Raw genomic sequence first — 22,443 nt, 5'->3', positions numbered from 1 at the left:
CCTGCAGCTTTTATATTGACCTATCGAGATTGCCTTAGCCAAGGACTTTTAATCAATATAAACTAGGAACAAATGAGATATGTCCCCTTCAAATCACTTAAGGTGATGAATCTTCTTTGGACCATTCATTCATCTTCGTATGCTTCATGCCATGCCCAAAAGCACCCTGTTTAAGTATCTAGTCATCTCCAGACCCGTAGAGGTGGAATCAAAGCATGACAATTCACATACAAGATAACCTGGTACACAAGTCTAAGGATTACTTACACTACTGACACATGAGAGCATTTCTATAGACACTTGAGTGAAATACCAAATGGAACTCTCATAGCAGGTCATGTTCAGTGAACTTGTTCCATAACAAACACCCACATACTATCTCCAAGTATCTCACATACTTCAACCTATGAGATCAATTGCTTACTTCTAAAGTAAGGAGGCTTAATTTGTACTAGCCTTTGAGCATTGTCAATGCCTTTATTCTTGACAATACAATGACCAAGAACATATTTAGGAACAAGGCTTTGATACATAAGAATCTGATAATTATAACATTTATAATTTCTTTTGCAAGGCCATTATGTTCCAAGGACTTTATCTACATAAATCTCTCACAACTCTTTATAAATAAACTCATGGACAAATAAATACCTCATACATTATAGAAAATATCCATAATGTATTTAACATGAAATATGACTAATTAATATAGTGTTTTACAAGCACAAAATGGATTGGCTTGTAGGGCTTACACTAACAGCTACTACATATCATCCATAAACAAATGGACGTGCCAAAGCCTCCAATAGGAAAATCAAGAGAATTCTAGAGAAGGGTTTGTCCCCATCAAAAAAAGATTGGGTCAAAAGATTGGATGATGCACTTTGGGTATATAGGACTGCCTACAAAACTCCAATAGGTATGTCTCCTTATAAGTTGATTTTTAGAAAAGCATGTCACTTTTCGATGGAACTTGAATATAATGCCTATTGGGCTATTAAGAAGTTAAATTTTGATTTGGAAGTGGCTAGTGAGAGGCATTTGTTGCAACCAAACAAATTAGATGAGTTTAAATTGGAGGCCTATGAAAATGCCAAAATCTACAAGGAAAATAATAAAAAGCAACATGATAAAAAGATTGTTGAGCGTCGCTTTGAGCTAGGCCAACATGATTTGTTGTTTAACTCTCAATTGAAGCTATTTCCAAGCAAGTTAAAATCAAGGTGGAGCTTGTTGAAAATGTGTGATCTTTGAATCTTTGTATATTTTGTGATGAAAGTGAAAAGGATAAAAGTTTGTGAAAAAAAATGAAATTGAAAATCAGATTATAATTTAAAGGAAAGGAAAAGTAATAGGAGGGAAAGTTGGTTGTCATGGTGATCCATCTTATAAATAGAGGATATCAACCAACCTAACTAAAAAAATCACAATCTATGATGAAGCCATTCACTTGCAACAAGAACGGTGAAAGTTACTCAAATGAATATATGGAAGTTTATTTGAGAAGGGTTACTTTTGATTTTGGAAGCTTATTTTCAACTAAAAAGTATAATATAGTTTTTTACACCACTCAAACTTGTTACATTATTCATTGGAGTTTAACGACTTGAGACATACACATTTCAAAATTTTATTTCATTATGGGAAAGCTTTTTATAAAGTTGTCACATCTCAATTCTAGGGATATGACCAACACAACGGTCTATATGGGTATAGCCTACTATACCTAAACAACCTTTATATATCAAACATAATTACGTCATCATACATTATGGTAAAATCATCGTCATAATGTATGAATAAGCATTTCATATAATTGTCATAATCCATTTCACATATAGTTTCATATATCATTTCATGTAAACATAATATGCACTCTTCGATGCTCATAGTTTGCACATTTTGGTGCTCATATCATCCATGGCCTTAATACCATAGGTATCACAAATTGTCTACACCCCTTTCAGTGCTTAGCATAAACATCTCATAACATAAAGAAGTAATCATGAATATTGCCATCATTAGCTACATAACATATGTCTTAACATGATAAAGTAAACAACATAATGGACCCACTATCGAGTGTGACCGACATTAAAGGTATGAGAAAAAAGCTCTAATACACATACCAACTATGAAATATGTGTCTCCTCCACAATGGTCATGCCAAGTAAGCTAATGATCTGAAACAAAATAATAAATCTTCTTATATGAATTATAAAAGTCAATGAGAAAGCACAAGAAGGGACAAGCCAAAGGGGGAGAGCTTTTACAATAATCCATAAAGTTGAAACAACATAAACTTAAGAATAATTTATCAATCTTCTTTCAATCCTTAAAATAAATGTTGTTTTCAAACTCATTTCAATGTTTTTAGTTGAAAATAGTCATGTGAAAGGGTGCATCAAAGAAAAGTTAAAATCAAGTAAAAATCCATTTAAAAGGTGAAATAAGTTGTTTCATACCATAAGCATTGATACCTTCTTGTGAGGTATTGATACTTTCCTTCTAGAAAGCTCTTAAGACTATACATATCAATACTTTCTTGAGAAGTATTGATACTTCTACACATAATGTTTATTAGATTATAAATGTTGATATTTTCTTGAGAAATATCAATACTTTTCACCTAGAATGCTTCCTAGGGTATTATAATTGCCATGTATCAATACTTCTGCTTCAAGTATCAATTCTTCACTCATAAAAATCCCAATTTTGGGTAATTTCCAGCACTTATCAATGCTAAATCCCTTTTTATCTTTAAAGGCATCCATATAGTATAAGTTTTCACTACAATACAGTGTAATAGCATTCATATCACTCAACCACATCTATTCCTTATACATGACTTAGAGTTCAATCCATGCATCATTTTAGCTTATCTAATCATAGTAACTTATTACAATACATAAACCTCAAGGACAATAGTACAATCCCCACTGTTTAGGATAACCTTGAATAATAATACAATCCTCATTATCTAGGACATAAATTAAGTGGTACCTTCACCCCAACTCAAGGCTATACCACGCTCCACATCAAAACCCTCATACCTATGTGATTCTATGCCCCACATCAAGACCCTCATAATTATAAATCACATACAACATCATAAGCTTGTAATTATAATCCATACTAACTCGACATCATCAATACCCATATCAATTCATAATCATCATTGACATAGTCTTATTCTTACATCATGTTCATTTTATGATCATAAGAGTAGGTATTCATGCATCCACACTTGCAATATCATAAAAATGGGAATTTATTCATCCACACTCACATCATCATAAAAGCGGGCATTCATTCATCCATATTCACATTGGCATAAAGATGGGGAATTCATTTATCCATATGTGCATTCATTTAGCCATGCAATAATTCCATATCATCCATCCTATCTAGGATTCTTTAGAAGGAAAACATTTGAAAGTGCTTGTCTTTCATTGTTCAAAACTCCTGCATAGTATTTATATTTACATAGTATAAATACTTTTCAAAACCTTCTTTGAAAAACGTTAAAAACCCTTTTAAACCATTCATGTATATGGGATTCAACAAAAAAGTCATCCAAGGCACAAACTTAATAAATACACTCAACTTTGTATAGATCAAAGTACTTAAAACATCATGCCTACCCACCTTGATCAATTCATCGACTTAGAAAGCAATTGAAACACTAACTCTTCACTCTAATTAAATCCTTGGATCTTCAATAGGTCTTACAACAACCATACAATTGTGAACACAACTTAAACTACAAATCTAGAATTTTAAGGCTAGGCTATTACTAACCCAAACCAATCTTTGTCTAGTCTAAGTTTTCAGCTTGTTAAACTATTGTTCAATGACTAACTATTAACTTAAATACTTAAATCTACCTTCCTTTTACCTTAATGAGCTTGTAGCAAGAGAAAACCAAGTTGGGCACCAAAACTTTATAGAGAGAAACTTAAATCTATTGAAAAACTGAAAATTAGAGCTTGAAAATTAGAGTTTGAAGAGCTTAAAGGCTGAAAATATTACCTTTCTATTTTCAAAAAATCAAAACCAAGCTTGAATCCTTCAAAATTGGTGTTTTTAGTGAAAGAGACAACAAAGAGGATGACAGTTGAGAGAACAACAAAGAAAAGCAATCAAGGTCTGAGGGAGTTTGGAAAATACCCTAAAAAGAATTTTTTTTATGTGTAAAAATACTATTTTACTCCTTTTATTTTTATGTACACGACGACAAGTATTAATACTTTCAATTGAGGTATCCATACTTGTGTTTGAGTTTCAAGTATTGATACTTGTTCTTCATATATCGATACTTTTGAAAACACATATTTTGACTCTTTTCTCCTTACCACTTATCAAATCAACTTAGTACATAGGATTTTTCAAATCTAAAAGCTTAAGACATATGTTCAAAACAATAAATTTACACGCACAGCTACGAGTTAGCCATTCTATCATCTTTTGAAAAGTTGAAGTTTCACAAAGATTAATCACCAATGAAGTCATTTTATTTAAAAAATAATAATTAAATGGTATTTTTTGTTATCATAGTCACTACAAAAAATCTTGTTAATTCTAATGGAAAATTCTGTAGGAAACAGTCCAATTTCCATCGAAATTGACTTTTTCTGATAGATTTCCAATGGAAAAATCCATTAAAAATTTCATCACTAAAAGGATCACCAAAAAAGCTTGTTGTTGGAAATCTATCAAAAATATCCAATGGAAAATTTTCATCAGAAAATTTCATTGAAAAAATGATAATATTTTTTATTATTTTAATGTCAGTCCATCGAAAAAGACTAAAATTATTGACAAAATTTCCATCGAAAATACAATTCTAACAGAAATCCGTTGAAAATTACCAATGAAATTTTTCGTCAGTAATACGCTAATGACGAAATTTGTTGGAAATTACCAATAGAATTTTTGTTACCAATAGAATTTTTGTTACTAATTTAGTCATTCCCAATGGAATTCCATTGAAATTACCAATGAAATTTTTGTTGGTAATTTAGTCACTTCCAACTGAATTTTGTTAGAAATTACCAACAGAATTTTTGTTGGTAATTTGGTCATTCCCGACGGAATTCCATTGAAAATTACCAATGAAATTTTTGTTGGTACTTTAGTCGCTTCCAACAGAATTCCATTAGAAATTACTAATGGAATTTTTATTTGTAATCTAGTCATTTTAGACGGAATTCTGTTGACAATTATCAATGGAATTTTTATTAGTGATTTAGTCATTACCTATGAATTTCCATTGGAAATTATCAACAGAATTCCGTTGATTATTTAGTTATTACCAATGGATTTTTGTTGGAAATAACCAATGGAATTCTATTAATCATCATAATTAATTTGCGCAGCTCACAATTGACAAATCCAATATTCATAACAAAAGTACACATTAAAATATGAAATTAAAATCACATTGATGTAATTAAAAATCATCATAAACACAAAATATCTAAACATAAAATTAAATGTGCCATTGTATACTTATTAAAAAAATATCTAAATCCAAATGCAGAAAAAAAACATCATAAATTTCATGATCTTACTCTTCAATCTAAATTGGAAGTATCTATATGTCCTTATTTTGAAAGTGCATGACTCACAATCATTGCTTCCAAAACACTTCATAAATTCCTTCATACTATCCATCATTACTTCTTTCTTTTTTTACCATCATGTCATCATTATTTTTCTTACTTTCTTCAAGTATATCCTCACATATTTTGCTCAAGTTATAAATTCATCCCTCACGAATTCATCAGGAGTTAATCGACAATACATCCAAAATCGATCGATTTCTGTTGTGTAATCTGAATTGATTTTTCATATAAACAATGGCAAACAAAAAACAAATTTGTAATTAGTGCAAATTCATAAAGTTATAATTTTCTAAGAATTAATTTTTTGGTTTACCTTTGAAAATTATGAATAGTAATGTTCTTTTTATCAATATTTTATTTATGATAACTAACTAATTTGAAATTTATTTTTTTAATTACTATAATTAAATGGACATATAACAAGCCTCTGTATGTGTGTTTATATATAAACCAAGTTACCTTTAAAATATTTTAAAATGACAAAAACATTTGTTTCAATGATAAGTGTGTATAATATACTTTTGCTCAATAAATTTAATTTAAATGTCTCTTTCTTAAATAAGTGAATGTAGAATATACTTTTATTCAATAAATTTAATTTAAATTTCTCTTTCTTAAATAAGAGAATGTATGTGATCATTATGTTAATCTTCTTTTAGTTACATCCACGTCACATCCTTTCTTCATAATAAATCCACCAACAATCTTCAGCCAATCAGATTAATGCAAATACCCCAAGAAAACAAGAATGGAAAATCAAAAGAGAATGTAATTTAGTAAATTCAGCGATGAATCATCCTCAAAGTCCTATAGTATAAAAACTGGCTCCAAAAACTGTAATTTACTTTACTTTAAACTGCAATTTACATATGTAAGACTGAATCATGCAAATAACACTGACAAACTAAGACAAATTCGATACAATTATGTAAAGAAAATATCAATTAGTTCCATGGACAAAGTAAAATTGAAGGGCCATTCTTTACTTTTTCACTAGAACATTGTTGAAGGGTGGAAGAAAAAAGGCACACACAGAATCTTAAAACCAGGAATTCAGGATGATATTCATGTTTTGATGCACCAACAAGAGTTAGAAATGATGATGATATTGGAGAATAGCTGGACATGGTTGATTGGACTGACGAGATAAGTTCAATGACAAATTTCTATCAGAAATCCGTAAAAAATGCCGTTGAAAAATTGGACAATTGAAATTTTTTCTGTCAGAATAAGCAGGAATTCTACTAGTGAGTCTAGAATCGCTTAGGAAGTTTTCAGATCTTCAAGAAAATTGTTCCTTTGAAACCTACAGGAAAGCAAATTACATTGATGTCTTTCCAAGGACAACTTGGCAGAACTCTAATGCATGCATAGAAATCAAGTCAATGTAAGAATGCCATCATTGTTAAAAGTTTAATCTTAATCATCAAGGCTGGTCAGACAAAAATGATATCCATGGATATTGACACATGAAATATCACTTCATGCTGGATAAAATGAAAAAGAGCAGGACAGCTCAGTTATGGAAATCTCCAATATCCAGAGTATTAGAACATAAATTGCAGCAGGAAATACGGAATTGGTGAAACTTTTTAGAACAGCGCACCAAAACATGCTTCCAGCAACATATCATACTTACACAATGTACATATATAGTACTCACATTAACCTCAAAAGACAATTTAGTTAACATAAGAGCATCCTGAGTATCAATAACTTACAAACTTACATTTGAAGGGAAACCTGAACAAGATTCTCTGGAAACATAATTGCGGAGTGACATACGATAAACACCAAAAATGAGAGATTAAACTAGAAAAAATGCAAAAAGAGTGTGTAATGCTTCTATCTTCTAAAGTCTAATCATAAAAAATATTCCACATAGCTACCTCCAAATGATCTCTTCTCGTACAACATCAACAGGCAGCAATTTCAACTCCAAAAAGCCCTTCTCTGGTGATTACAAACTCACAAGATGATTCAGGCAAATGGGGCGCGAAAACAACATGAAGTTTTCTCCTTGTTTGCTGACACACAAAACCACCACTTTCCCCGATTAATTTCCCGTTCTCTTCACTATTAGCCTCTTCATGTCTCGATAAGAACAACCTTGAATTAACACAATTAGCCCAAGCTAACCCCAATGCAGGACAAACCCGCCTACCTGACGTATATAAAGATCCTAAATTCCCAATCCTCAACCCATTTATTCCTTCATTAGGTCCCACCATATCAACCACCTGATTCGTCAACAAAACCGCTAAATTAAACCTCCTCGCTAATGCCTTTAACATCGAAGATATCTTAAAGAACAAGGACGATCTCCTCTTAAGCTCAACTGGGGTGTTGTCAAACTCGGACCTAAACAAAGCAGCGATTGAATCAATCACAACGAGCCGAACAGGCAACTGGGCTTTCGAACTTTCAATGAAAGACTCTGTTTTAGACATTATATCGAGCAGTTCATCAGCAGAGTGTACACTTTGGACATATATTCCATCACACGGGTTGTCATTAGAGGGTAAATGGCGGGCGTTTGAGGAGCGAAATGAAAGGGAGAGTTGGTGAAGGCGGCGAAAGGGGAATGGGAATTCCGTGTGGAGATAGAGAGCGGAGGCGGAGAGACCACCATGGGAAACTGGGAGTTGGGCACGGAGTGATAGTTGGAGGCAGATTTGCGTCTTGCCGGAACCACTCTCTGCGACGATCTCGGTTATCGAGTCACAAGGGATGCCGCCGTGGAGGAAGCGGTCAAGGATTGGGCAGCCTGTCGTGCATTTTTGGGTGGTTACTTGCAGGAGGTTTTGCGGTATCATGTTTCCTGAGCGTTTTTGTTACTTTGATTTGAGCGGTAGAAGTTTGCCTTTTTGAATAATGGATTGAGCAAAATGGCGCCAAAGGGCTTCTTTTAAGTAAATTTTGCCCTTGTCTTTTCATTGAATCAAAGGCATTGCATTTTGAATAATGCTTAAATAGTAAAAAAAAAAAAAACTCATGATGGATGATGTGTCACCTTTTATTGTATTTAAATGAATCTTTAAATTTTGATACATAGAAAATTTAAAAAGTTCGATAACAATATATAAGATTATAATCTTTGAGTTTATATTTAATGCAGTAATTGTGTATGTCAACCACAAAATGACACATCACTAATAAGTAAAATAAAATTTTTTAAATCATTAAAATAAATATCAATAGTTTATAATATTTAATTACATAAAAAATAAAATTATTTTTCTTTGTCTCAAACCCTTTTACTGTTCTTCATTTTCTTTTTTGTTCTTATAGTGTGACAAAATCACTACCAACAAAACAAGCATCCAGGCATTTTTGGCCCTCTTTTGCAATTATGTGCCTGTAAAGAAAACCATCACCATACCAATACAATCTTATCATTTTTCGTTAGTTCTTGTTCTTCCCTTTATGTCAAAGTACCCGTAAGTCTCTATATTATAATGTTTTAATCAATTTAATTCGTCTACTTTAAAATTAGTAAATTTAATCCTTATACTTTAACATTTTGTACAATCAAATCCTTATGCTTAATTTTGTCTAAATTGACCATTAATCGTATTAATATAACTTTGACATATTAGACAATGCAAAAGTGGTGCTAACGTGTCAAATCCAATATTTTTTTAATTACGTCAGTTTGTTTGTGTCATGCTATTAGAATCAAATAAAATTGTAAATTATAAAAATTAAATTGAACAAAACTCTATAGTATAAGGACAATTGCATAAAATTTTATAATACAAAAACTAAATTGAATAAAGTTCTATCGTATATGGACTAAATTGAGTACTTTTACTATTTTTATTTAGCATTACATTACAATTTTGTTTAATTTAACCCCTAAACGTGACATAAAAAAATTGATGCTAGACCCAAAAGTTTTTTTCCCATCTAACACGTAAATGCTACGTAGCATCGTCTAACATGTTAATACCACATCAACTCCACTAACGGTCAATTTAGACAAAACTAGATAGAGGGACTCGATTATATAAAATCTCAAAATACAAGAACTCAATTAATTAGTTTTGTAGTAGAGAGATTAAATTGACAAAAATCTTATAGTACAGAGACCTATGGAGTACTTTGATCATAACTAAATTACAAAACCAACTATTTCAAACAAGTTTGAGCAAAAAAAGCTATTTCAAAAAATATGAATATAATTGCTAGTAGAGGTGAGTAATTGGACAATTTAATCGATTTGGTCTATCATACTTAAAGATCAAATAGATAAAATATTTTTAAAAAATCGATCAAAATCAATCAAACCTAAAAAAAGACCAAGCCGATCAAACATCAAACTGATTTGATTGATTCGATTTTGGACCAATGAATCAAAATATTATTATTTTTTTTCTCAAAATATAATATTAAAATTTATAAATTTCATCCATAATTATAAAATATACAAATACTTTAAACATAAAAATACATAACATTTGTTCTTTCACTCACATAATTATATCTTTTTATATAAACCATCAAATTAACATTCAAAATTAACATAAAGAAGAGTTAAAGATAATAAAATTAATATCCATAAAATAAAATTATCTAACATAAAACCTTTAACCATTGCAAATTATTAACTTGTTGAGGGAGTTTAGGATTTAGGTTTAGATTTTGGAAAAAAAAAAAAGAGAGGAAAGTGTAAAGGTGACTAGGTGAGGAAAAACGAAAGAGTAAAGTATGGGTGGTTAAAAAATAAAAATAAAGAAGTGAAAAAAAAATTAAAAATTGAAGCTATTAAATATATATTATATTTTATATAAAGTTAAAATTAATATATATAAAAATATTATATATATTAATAAGATAAAAAATTAGTTTGGTTCAAAAATTTTAAAATCGAGAACTAATCAAATAAATTAATTAGATTAAACATATTTAATCAATTGACTTAATGAATGAATTAGATCAAATTATTTTATTCAAATTATATTTAATTTGAATAAATAAATGATATGATCTAATTTACTCAACTCTATATACTTAAAAAGAAAATAACTTGACTATTTAAAGAAAAAAAAACCCAAGTTATTTACTTTTAGATACCGTCACAACAAAAGTTGTTTTTTTTTTTCAAAGGTCATGTTCGTTGTTTCATAAAAAAAGTGTTACACTGAGTCAAGTTTTTAGCTTGAGCGTAGGCAAGGGACCTGAGATCAGCCAACAACACAGAAGAATTTACAACTCTTCCCTCCTCCATTGTATCAGATCTTCGCTGTCCCTTACTCACATCAACTTTCCCCCGTATTTACAGCACAGGGAGAGATAAGAGGGTTAGGGTTGTAGAATGTTGACAGAGTAGAGAAGAAAGGACACCCAGAATGGGAAGAAAAAAATAATTAATTAAGAGCCAAAAGAGAGGATAATGACAATAATGTAGAAAAAGAAAGAAGAAACAAAAAAAAAAACAAAATCAATCTTGCACAATAAATTAAAAGAGATTCACGATTAAATATTTAGAGAAAAAGAAATATAATTTTATTTTTATACGTAATTAAATATTATAAATTATGAATGTTTATTTTTAAAGACCTAAACCCTGATAATGTATAACTAATTTTATAAACTATCGGTGCATCAAATCCAGTATAAATTCTTAATTTATTATTGCTTTGGAATCGCACTCTAATCAAATGAATATAACGTCGAAATGGGCCTTTTACATTCGCTGAGAAGGACATAGACTTGTAAACTCCTCTTCTTCACAAGCGGAATCCAAAGAGTAAGCTGCAAGCATGGTGGAACATAGAAAGAAGCCCAATGTGAGTCGACGGTCAATCGTAATGGGCCCATCACACCAACAACAAAATTGAAACAAAACAAACCAAATAGTTCGCCTTCCGGAAGCCCCAACCGACGCCCTTCTCCGCTCTGTCTCCCTCTCAGAGCTCATTTCTTTCTGCGAGCGAAGCAAATCACTGAATCCCACTCCAAAATACACTCCTGCTTTGTCCTCATTTCCGCCCAATTCCCCCGTAGATCCACCCAAATTCAACGCCGTAATTCCATAACCCCGGATCAGCCCTAGCAGATCTCACAAGATCAAACAACTAAACAAATGTCGTGCTTGGCACTTTCTCTCCAACCAGCCAACGGATCCGACATCCTTCTCCAAACCCGAGAATGGTTTCCGCCAGCCCGTGCCCTAATTGCCCTCCATGCCTTCCGCCAAACCCGTTTTGCCTTCTCCAACAAAACCCCTGCGTCCGCTGCCGCTTCCACCTCCGCCCCGTCATCGTCCTCCACCTTCGAATCTGATACTGCCACCGAATCCATCGGCGACGACCCCCTTGCTGCCTCCAGCGGCCAATTAATAGTTGGCGTTGAAAGTAAGTATCGCGTCGTTTACCGCCTTGTGAACTCCATTTACGTCCTCGGAATCACTACCGCCGATCATGACAATTTGATCAACGTCTTCGAGTGCATCCACATCGTTAATCAAGCCGTTAGCGTCATTGTAACCGCCTGCCGCGGCGTGGACGTCACCCCCGAAAAACTCGCCCGCAAATATGCCGAGGTTTACATGGCACTCGACATTGTCCTGCGTGGAGTCAGCAACATCCGTCTCGCCGCCATGCTTTCCTCTATGCACGGCGACGGGATCGCCAAGATGGTCCATTCCGCACTCGACACCGAAGCCAAGATCCGTGGTGCTGACACGTGGCTTAACGTGGAAGCCCATTCGGTCGAACACCAATCCAACGTTGAAGCCTTTTCCAGTGCGAATTTCGAATTGCCACCGGAAACCCTAGCGGCGGGGGATCGGATAGCTTCAACGCTCGTACCTCAGAGTACAAGTGAGCAAGACGAGAAAATGATTAAAGAAGAGCAATCAGAAGCCGTAAAGGATCCGTTCGCAGCGAGTGAATCCATAAATAAGCAAGAAGAGTTAGTTGGAGGGTTTAAGAAGACGAAGGATCCATCAGCTACTGATTTAACGGTGGCGTTGGCGGGGTTAGAGGTGACGACATTGCCTCCAGCTGAAGCAACCCAATCTACGGATATTAGTGTTGAAGGGTTTGAAGGGAAGTATGGAGGTATTGAGTTTGGCAATGAACAGGCTACCCTTGGAGAAGCTTTTGAAGGGTTTAGTGATGCTTGGGGTGGAGGATTGGATGCTTCCGAGTTTTTGGAATATAAAAAGGTTAAGAAACAGGAAGGACTTAGTGGGCTTGAACTTTTGCAAACTGGGGATAGTGCTGCTCCTCCAACTGCAGCTGTGGCTGGTGCTGATGGAGGAAAGTCTCTTGAGGATGTTTTGGTGAAGAAGACTGAGATGAAAGGTCCTGAAATGTATATTTCAGAGGAGATTAGTGCAGAGTTTAGGGAATCATTGCTTGCAAGAGTTGGATTAATGGGTGTGGTTTACTTGAGAACTATGCCTCCTAAAAATTCTGGTGATAGGGATACTGAGTTTTCATTTCGTGTTGAAGGTACAAGTTCGGTTAAGAGGTTTGTTATGCAGAGTTCACGGGTTAGTAGCCTAGGTAATGGAATGTTTCATGTGAGAACTGCCCCATCTGAGGAGCCTATACCGATTTTGAAGTATAGTTTGTTACCTAGGTTGACACCATTGCCTTTGAGAGTTAGGTTGATTAAGCGTCAAAGTGGGACTTTACTTTCAGTAATGATACAGTATATTTCAAGCCCGGAGTTACTAGCACCATTGAATGATGTAACCTTTGTTCTGAAATTGCCAGTTGATCCAACATTGTTAAAGGTTTCACCTAAAGCTGTGTTGAGCAGATCAGAGAGAGAATTGAAGTGGCATGTGCCAGAGATTCCACTGAAGGGTACTCCTGGCAAGTTAAGAGCGAGGATGCCTGTGGATTCTAGTGAAGATGACGAAGAACTAGAAGTTGTTGGTTATGTAAAATTTTCAGTGCAAGGAGCTACTTCATTGTCTGGGGTCTGTCTGCGGCCTGCTTCTGAGGGTAAGACAGATTTTTATGAGGTGAATCATCGGTATGAGAGTGGGGTTTATATGTGCAATTGAACTGTGATAAGGTAATTATTTCCATACAAAATTGTTGTGTTTTTCTAATCTTCCCTGTTCTTTTTGAGGAGAGATGTGATTTGGTCACTTTTGTAGAATTCTTGGATATTGATCTTGTAATCTAGATTGACTTTTGTAAGAGCTTGTGTCTTCCTGTTGTTTACTATTGATTTTCACTGGCGGCATGTTAATTTTTTTTGTCCTTTATTGTTGTGTCTGTTTAGACTTTGCATTCTTTTGTGGAGTACATTTTATTCTTGTGAAACTGTGACCATGCAAGCATGATTGCTCATTTCTATATTTTTAGAAAGAAAAGGACTTCTAAAGAAGTGATTTTTTGTTTCTGGAATGCTGGTTCTATCGTTAATTGTGGTACCTCTTCTTTGTACCATAGAACTTTCTACATCAAGTTAAATTGTGCTAAATATAAGTAGGTCTGGATTGTTGAAAGCTAGAATTACAATGCAGTCAAGTTAGGCTACATGTAAACTTTTCTCTATAATAATATAATGAGAATATGAGGCATGAGCCTTTTTTTTTAAATAATTAATAAGTTATGAACCTGACTGATGCAATTGAGACCCCTTAGATTAAGGGGAGATGATTTAAAAAATTATTCCTTCTTTGGAGACTCTAAATCCCCAGCTTCTACATTTTTTAGTATTTCCTGTTCATTTGATGAGAAATGAGATCGCAATAGCATTATTTTCTTCTTCGTTCTTCTGATAGCTTGCTAACTGTTTAACAACCCTAAAAGGCAAGCGTAGAGAGGGAGCTGAAAAGGGTATAAGTAAAAGAAGTGACTCTAGATGGTTCTTATCACGTTTGTGGTGTCCATTCTCCTTTGGATAATAAGTTTGTGGTCAGAGTGTCCTGTGTCATAGTCTGTTTGAACTGGTGCATGACGTGACTTGTTTAAATTCTGCTTTTATTAAATGTCATGAGAGATGGATGATAACTGATTGTTGATATCCAGTGCTTGTACTATTATCTGGTGAAGGAAGTTCTAGCAAACTGCAATGGAACAAAAATGTCCCTTGATTGTAATGTCTGGTGATATTTGTTAGGTAGTTGGCCTGACTGGTCACTTGGCAAAGTATGGATGGATTTTCTTTTTTTTTTTTTTTTTTTGGGTACTAGTGTGGCTGGACTGTTGGTCAAATATAACAAACATTAGGTTTTCAGATCCCACTTTAAGGGCATTTTGCATTTTGACGTTAGCTCTAAAATGGTGAAGTACTTAACTTTTCTCTGAGGCCAGAACTTTTATTGTATTAGATGGTGGCTGCAGACTGCACCTGTCTGAAATTTCTGTTCATTTCCTTTATAGTTTGTTCTTTAAAATTTCATGAGTAAATTTGATAGCTTGGAATATTCTAAAATTTGAACTGCATAAAGTGTACTTTCCTCTGAAAATGTTATCATGAAGATTTCTGGGTATTTGAAATTGTGATTAGCAGCTAGGTCTTATAAGTGCAAACTGTTAGTCCTGATTTATGTAGGTCAGCAAGTATTTGTTATGACTGTCATCCTTTAGACTCTTGAGTTAGAGAACATGTATTCATTTGCGTGATCCTTAACTTTCTGCATCTTTGAGGATTCTTGGCCTGGATTCTGGAATGTTGAAGAAACAAGTTCAAGTCCATTTAAATAATCTGAAGTTTGATCTTTTGGATGAATGGTGAATCTTGGATGTTCATCAAAAGGTCATTCAATTCAGTGCTGCCTAGCCCTATAGCTACAAACGACTTGCCATATTTATCATTACTTTAGAAAAAAGTAAACCTGCCTGCATATATTTATTTCTTTGCAACCCTGTTGTTGGAATTGTGCTTATAATAGCTGAACTTTGTGATTAACTGACTTTTCTATGAAGGGAGCATTATAAGTGAGGTGATGACTGTTGAGTGCCCAGCCAGTGACATTGGAAAATAAGTCTGATGTCCTTAATGCCACCTTCTCTTCTCCTACTTCTCCCATACTCCTATAGTTTGGTAAGTTTGTGGTGAGGATGGTAGAGCTGGGAATTGGCAGTTATAAAGGTGATTGTTTTCTTTAGTTAATTGGAATAGCCAGATATATGAAATTGAGTTCCTCGGTTTCTCTCATGGGGAGACATGAGAGAAGTTTTAGGTGCGTTTTCAAGCGTGCCATATTGCAAAATTTTAGTTCAGCGGGCATGCATTCATTTTTCTTCTATTTTCTCGCGGTATTGGGCTTCCAATATGATCAGTACAGATACATGATGGGTTGGGAGATACGCCTCGTGAAGTATTGGAAAGATTTAAAAATATTTCCAATACAGATTTATTATTAATTATTATTAAATAAAAAAATTAAATAATAACAACAATAATAATACTGAATTTAGAAAGACATAAAAATAAAAAAATAAGAAACCAAATCAAAACTATTTCTTAAAAATTTAAAATTGTACAAATTTCTTATTTTTCCTTTCTTTTATTGTAAACATTTTTTTTATTAAAAAAAGATATGAACTGACAATAAATTAAAAATAATATATTTAATTAAACAGTTTAGTCTTAAGAGATAAGAGGTCTTACAACGTTGACAATGCAGTGAAAAAGCAAATAACGAAAACGTAAATCGTAATGTGTTAAATATTAGATTTTTTTTAAAATTTGATCATTTATAATATTTCACATATGAATTAAAATTTATTCTTATTTTTGTGTTAAAAATAACTATAAATATATTTAAAAATAATGAAAAATTAATTTAAAAAAAAGACAATCTCCACATAACGAGAGTCAAAATTTAGAAATTTGTGGTTATATTCAAGTTTTATGAAGAACCATAAAATTCTAATAAAATTTTTAACATAGTTTGAAGAGTATCGCTTAGGATCAATAAATACTACGAAAAACATAATCAAATAGCCAATAACTAAAGGAGATATTGAATCTCAACATCCTCTTCTAACAGAAGTTCAATATTCTTACAAAAATATAAGAATAAGAGCAACTCTTTAAAAGATGACGTCTAGACTTAGGAGAACAAGTTTCCTCAAAAGACAAAAAATGATAGTTGAACAAAACAACTATATAAATCTAAATCTCCATACCATTGCAAAACAATTGGAAAATATAAAAACACTAGTTGAAAGCCAATTGAAATTCACTCAAACACAGACAATAAATACATAAGTAAGTAAGGCCAAAGAACCAAATTTCAAACCTTTTGAAATTACAAAAAAAAAAAAAATTCACCAATCGTATCAAAATCAATTTTTGAGAGAAGTTCAAAATAAAATTGATGCCCTAAAAAGCCAAATTTTAAGAATGATAGCCCTTGATACTCCTCTACAATAAAGCCATTCAATAAACATAATAAACCAACAAACAAATTTAGAAGGCACTAAAGACCAATAGATTAACAAAATGGTTTAGAAGGAACTAAAAGTACCTTTACTATCTTAAAATCATAGCACCTAATTTGAACATAAATGGATAACCCACTTTTCAAAATAAGTATAAAGCCAACACAATTTATTAATGAAATATGGATGGAATATCTGAATACAACATCCTCAATACTTTTCAACAAATGACAATAGTATCAAACGTATATAAAACCCAAAATCAAATAGGCCAAATTACGGAACATTCAATAGCAAACCTTTTAGTTGCTAATTTCACTGGACAACTTAAACGATAGTATGACAATTATCTTACTACAAAACAATAACAAGAAACATTAAAAGCTATAAAAAAAAGATGATGAAGGAAATAACATCCTAGATGAACAAGGAAGAGAAATCTAAGATACTGTTGCAACTCTTATCTTCTCAATCTCAAAATACTTTCTAAGTGACCCTTCATACCTTAAAGATAGAAACTCAAAATTATTGTCAAATTTAAAATACAATAAATTAATAGATTTTAAATAATATAAAGACATATTTATGATCAAAGTAATGCAAAGATTCGATAATCAACAGCCTTTTTGAAAAGAAAAATTTCAAGAGGGACTTCCTACATTATTAGGAGAAAAAGTTAGAAACCAAATAAGAGACACTTATAAAGAAATAATTCCTTATAAAAATCTTACATATAGATCAATCAAATTCTACAAGAATATTACGATTTCATAGAAAACCATAAGATTCTAATAAAATTCTTTACATAGTTTGAAGAATATTACTTAGGATCAATAAACACTATGAAAAATATTGTCCAATGGCAAACAACTAGAGGATAAACTGAATCTTAACATCCTTCTTCGATAGAAGTTCAATATTCTCACAAAATATAGAAATAAGAGCAACTCCTTTAAGGATGAGGTTCTCAAACTTAGGAGAACAAGTTTCCTCAAAAGATATAAAAATGATAGTTGAACAAAACAACTATACAAATCTAAATCTCCATACCTTTACAAAACAATTGAAAAATATGAAAACATTTGTTGAAAACCAATTAAAATTCACTCAAACACGCCAAAAATAAGTAAGGCCAAAGAACCAATTTTCAAACCTTTTGAAATTCTAAAAAAATTTCACTAATCGCATCAAAATCAATTTTTGAGAGAAATTCAAAATAGAATTGATGCCCTAGAAAGCCAAACTTCATGAATGATTGCCCCTAATACTCCTTTATAGCAAAGTCATTCAATAAACATGATAAACCAATAAACAGATTCAGAAGACACTAATGACCAACAGATTAACAAAGTGGTTTGGAAGGAACCAAAAAAGCTTTACTATCCTAAAATCATAGCACATGATATGAAAATAAAAGAATAACTCACTTTCCAAAATAAGTATAATGCCAACACAATTTATGAATGGAATATTGATAGAATGTTTGAATACAACATCTGCAATACCTTTCAACAAATGACACTAATATCAAACGTATATAAAACTTACAATCAAACGAGTCAAATTATGGATCATTCAATAGCAAACCTTTTAGTTGCCGGTTTTACTGGACAACTTAAAGGATGATGGGACAATTATCTTACCACAAAGCAACAACAAGAAATATTAAAAGCTATAAACAAAGATGAAGGAAATAACATCCTAGATGAACAAGGAGAGAAACAAAATGTTGTTACAACCCTCATTTTCTCAATTTCAAAATACTTTCTAGGTGACCCTTTACACCTTAAAGATAGAAACTCATAATTATTTTTAAATTTAAATTATAAAAAATTAACAAATTCTAAATGGTACAAAAACATATTTATGACTAGAGTAATGCAAAGATCAAATAATAATCAACTTTTTTAGAAAGAAAAATTTCTAGCGGGACTTCTTACATTTTTAGGAAAAAAAGTTAGAAACCAAATAAGAGACACTTATAAAGGAATAATTTCTTATGAAAATTTTACATATGACGAACCCATAAGCTTCACTTAAAAAGAGGGATTAAAAACTTACTAAGATTTATAACTTCAAAAACAATTAAAAAAGGAAAAATATCTTTACGTAAAAGAATTAGGATCATTTTGTCAACAATTTGATATTAAACATGAACCTTTTTTTTTCAGAAACCTATTGTCCTACAAAACCAAAACCAAAGAAACATAAGAAATGTACCTTAGATTACTACAACAAATCAAACTACTGGAGGTATAGAAAAGAGAAACAAAAACGAAAAGAAGAGAGTAAAATAGACAAAATACTAAAATGTTTCAAATGCGGAAAAGCTTATCACATTTCAAAATTATGCAAAATTAGAAAAAAATCAACGAACTTCACCCAGATGAAGAAATTGAAAAAACAATTTGTTTTGATATTCCCAATGCCTTTTGGGATAGGAAAAAACATGAAGTAGACTTGCCTGCTGAAAAGGATTTTGATAAAAAACAAATTCCTATTAAAGCAAGATTAATCCAAATAAACAAAGAGATGGAAGAATTTTGTAAAAAAGAAATATAAGATCTTCTAAAAAAAAAAACTCATAGGGAAAAACAATTCACCTTAGAGTTGTTTTGCTTTATATGTTATAAAAATACAGAACTAGAAAAAAGAACACCAAGATTAGTAATAAATTACAAACCATTAATAAAGCATTAAAATGAATTAGATATCCAATTCCAAACAAAAAAGACTTGTTATGAAAATTATGTAATGCAAATATTTTCTCAAAGTTTGATATGAAATCAGGGTTTTGGCAAATCCAAATTAAGGAGAATGAAAGGTATAAAACGACATACACTATCCCTTTTGGCCAATATGAATGGAATGTGATGCCGTTTGATCTAAAAAATGCACCATCAAAGTTCTAAAGGATAATGAATGAAATATTTAGTCCGTACTCTCAATTTACCATTGTTTACATAGATAATGTCCTAGTGTTTTTTGAAAATTTAGAAAAACACTTTAAACATCTCAAAACTTTTATAAGCATAATTAAGAAAAATGGATTAGTAGTCTCTAAATCCAAATTTAGTCTGTTCCAAACTAAAGTAAGATTTTTAGGTCATTATGTAACCTAAGGAACCATTACACCAATAGAAAGATCCATAAACTTTGTGAAAAAATTTCCTAATTAAATTTTAGATAAATCCCAACTCTGAAGATTCTTAGGAAGTCTCAATTATGTTATTGATTTTTATCCTGACTTAAGGACAATCTATAAACCCTTGCATGATAGGCTAAAAAAAAAATCCTATTCCTTAAATTCCTGCACAAACTGATCTTATCAAACAAATTAAATTGTATATTAAAGAACTCCCTTGTTTACATCTAGTAGACCTAAGTACCCTCAAAATACTAGAAACAGATCTCTCAAACATAGGATATAGGAGTATTCTTAAACAAGTCAAAAATTAAAAGGAATAAATAGTCCAATTCATCTTAAAACATTGGACATCTACTTAGCAAAATTGCAGCATTATCCAAAAAAAATTTTATCAATTGTTTTATGTATTTCAAAATTTTTAAGTGACTTACTCAACCAAAAATTCCTTCTACGAATTGATTGTAAATCTGCAAAAAAAGTTTTAAAAAAAGATGTCCATAATATTGGTTCAAAACAAATTTTTGCCAGATGGCAAGCAATTTTAAATAAATTTGATTTTTACATTGAATATATCAAAGGAGAATCAAATTATTTGCCAGAGTTTCTTACTAGAGAATTTTTATTGGGAAAACTATGCCACCAAAATTGAGAGATTAGAAGAAAAAAGAAAGAAAGAAAAATGAGAGTTCCTTTTCCAAAATCTTTCTCAAAAACTAATTAAACAAGGCAAAGAATAAATAAGAATACAAGAAAATTATGACAGAAATGCTTCAGTCCATCAACTTTGATGAAGAAGATGAACAAGAACATGAGACTTATGAATCATCCAACAAAATTGTTGACGTAGACCAAGACGAAGACTAAATGCCACTAAGAAGGAGCAAGAAGTAAAAAAAAAAAAACATCTCTAAAAATGTAAAGAAGATAAAAGCATCTTTCAGGACATCTCTGCAAAACAAAAGTATATCTAAAAATTAAAAGCATCCTTGAGATCTGTAGGGCATCTTTGTAAAGCAAAAGCATCTCTAAAAAGCAAAGAAGACAATAGCAACCCTGAGACTTGTAGGGCATATTCAAAATTTTCAAAAGCACTCTTGAAGTTGCAAGGCATCTTTAGCAAAAGAAGAAAGAAATCTTCAACATTTCAATCAATTCGTGTAAAATTTTCAGATAAGTAATTATTGGCTAAAAGGAAGACCTATCTATAAAAGGTTCCCATTGTAATCACAAGGCAAAAGCTAGAATCGCTTTTAGAAAAGCTTTTCTCTATAAAAACTTATTTAAATGAAAATTCTAAACTTTTTTCTTTAACTCTTTTCTTTTAGCTTTCTTTAAATTTTTTTCGTTAAATTTTATTTTTAAAACAAAATTAAATCTAGAGTTGTGTTCCTACTGCACTTTGCAGTCAAAATTTATTGAATCTAGTGATCTTGATACCAAATCACCTATCAAATCACTAGATTCAATAAATTTTGACTGCAAAGTATAGTAGGAACACAACATTGGATTCAATTTTGTTTTGAAAATAAAATTTAACGAGAAGAGAATTTAATAAAACTTAAAGAAAAGAGTTAAAGAAAAAGGTCTACAATTTTCATTTTAAATAAGTTTTTATAGAGAAAAGCTTTTCTAAAAATGATTCTAGCTTCTGCCTTTTGATTACAATGGGAGCCTTTAATAGATAGGCTTCCCTTTCGCCAATAATAACTCATCTAAAAATTTTACAAGAATTGATTGAAATGTTGAAAATTTCTTTTTTCTTTTGCTGAAGATGCCTTGCAACTTCAGAAGTGGTTTTGAAAATTTTGAAGATGCCTTGCAAGTCTTATTAATGTTGTTGTCTTCTTTGCATTTCAAAGATGCTTTTGCTTTGCAGAGATGCTTTTGCTTTGTAGAAATGTTCTAAAAGATGCTTTCGTCTTTTTTACTTTTTCAGAGATGCTATTTTTTTTTAACTTCTTGCTCTTTCTTGGTGGCATGTAGTCTTCATCTTGGTCGAAGTCAACAGTTTTGTTGGATGATTCAGAAGTCTTATACTCTTATTCATTTTCTTCATTGAAGTTGATAGACTGAAGCATTTCTGTCATGATTTTCTTGTATTCTTATGTATTCTTTGCTTAGGCAAGAGGTGCACTTACATTTGATTTTGCTTGTAAAAATCTTGCAACTTCTTGATCTGATGCAACTGTCTTTCATAATGTTGGGTTCTTGTTGAACTAGTAATCAAGATATTGTGCATCATATTTTCTATCATCAAACTTATCCCACCACTTGATCTTGAAGGTTCAAATTATTATGGGGG

General features: G+C 31.8%; 2 protein-coding genes across 2 annotated transcripts; one reads left to right on the top strand and one right to left on the bottom strand.

The window, feature by feature from the left end:
- Positions 1-7,238: 7,238 nt before the first annotated feature.
- XRCC3 (homolog of X-ray repair cross complementing 3 (XRCC3)) lies at positions 7,239-8,490 on the bottom strand. Its single transcript, XM_021421381.1, has one exon. It carries the CDS (start codon positions 8,441-8,443, stop codon positions 7,544-7,546), a length of 900 nt encoding a protein of 299 aa, XP_021277056.1. The 5' UTR covers positions 8,444-8,490; the 3' UTR covers positions 7,239-7,543.
- Positions 8,491-11,409: 2,919 nt separating this feature from the next.
- LOC110410617 (muniscin carboxy-terminal mu-like domain protein) lies at positions 11,410-13,844 on the top strand. Its single transcript, XM_021420398.1, has one exon. The coding sequence runs from the start codon at positions 11,716-11,718 to the stop codon at positions 13,651-13,653; it is 1,938 nt and encodes a 645-aa protein (XP_021276073.1). The 5' UTR covers positions 11,410-11,715; the 3' UTR covers positions 13,654-13,844.
- Positions 13,845-22,443: the final 8,599 nt, after the last annotated feature.

This window comes from Theobroma umbraticum, unplaced genomic scaffold (genome assembly GCF_002168275.2).
Source record: "Theobroma umbraticum cultivar Fairchild unplaced genomic scaffold, ASM216827v3 scaffold_56.0, whole genome shotgun sequence".
Lineage (NCBI taxonomy): Eukaryota > Viridiplantae > Streptophyta > Magnoliopsida > Malvales > Malvaceae > Theobroma > Theobroma umbraticum.
The sequence above is the reverse complement of the archived record's forward strand: the minus strand, read 5'-3'. Positions and strand labels throughout refer to the sequence as shown.

What these genes read in the sequence shown, in the direction of transcription:
- XRCC3 (XM_021421381.1), bottom strand. Translation starts at nt 8,443, where the DNA reads ATGATACCGCAAAACCTCCTGCAAGTAACCACCCAAAAATGCACGACA.
- LOC110410617 (XM_021420398.1), top strand. Translation starts at nt 11,716, where the DNA reads ATGTCGTGCTTGGCACTTTCTCTCCAACCAGCCAACGGATCCGACATC.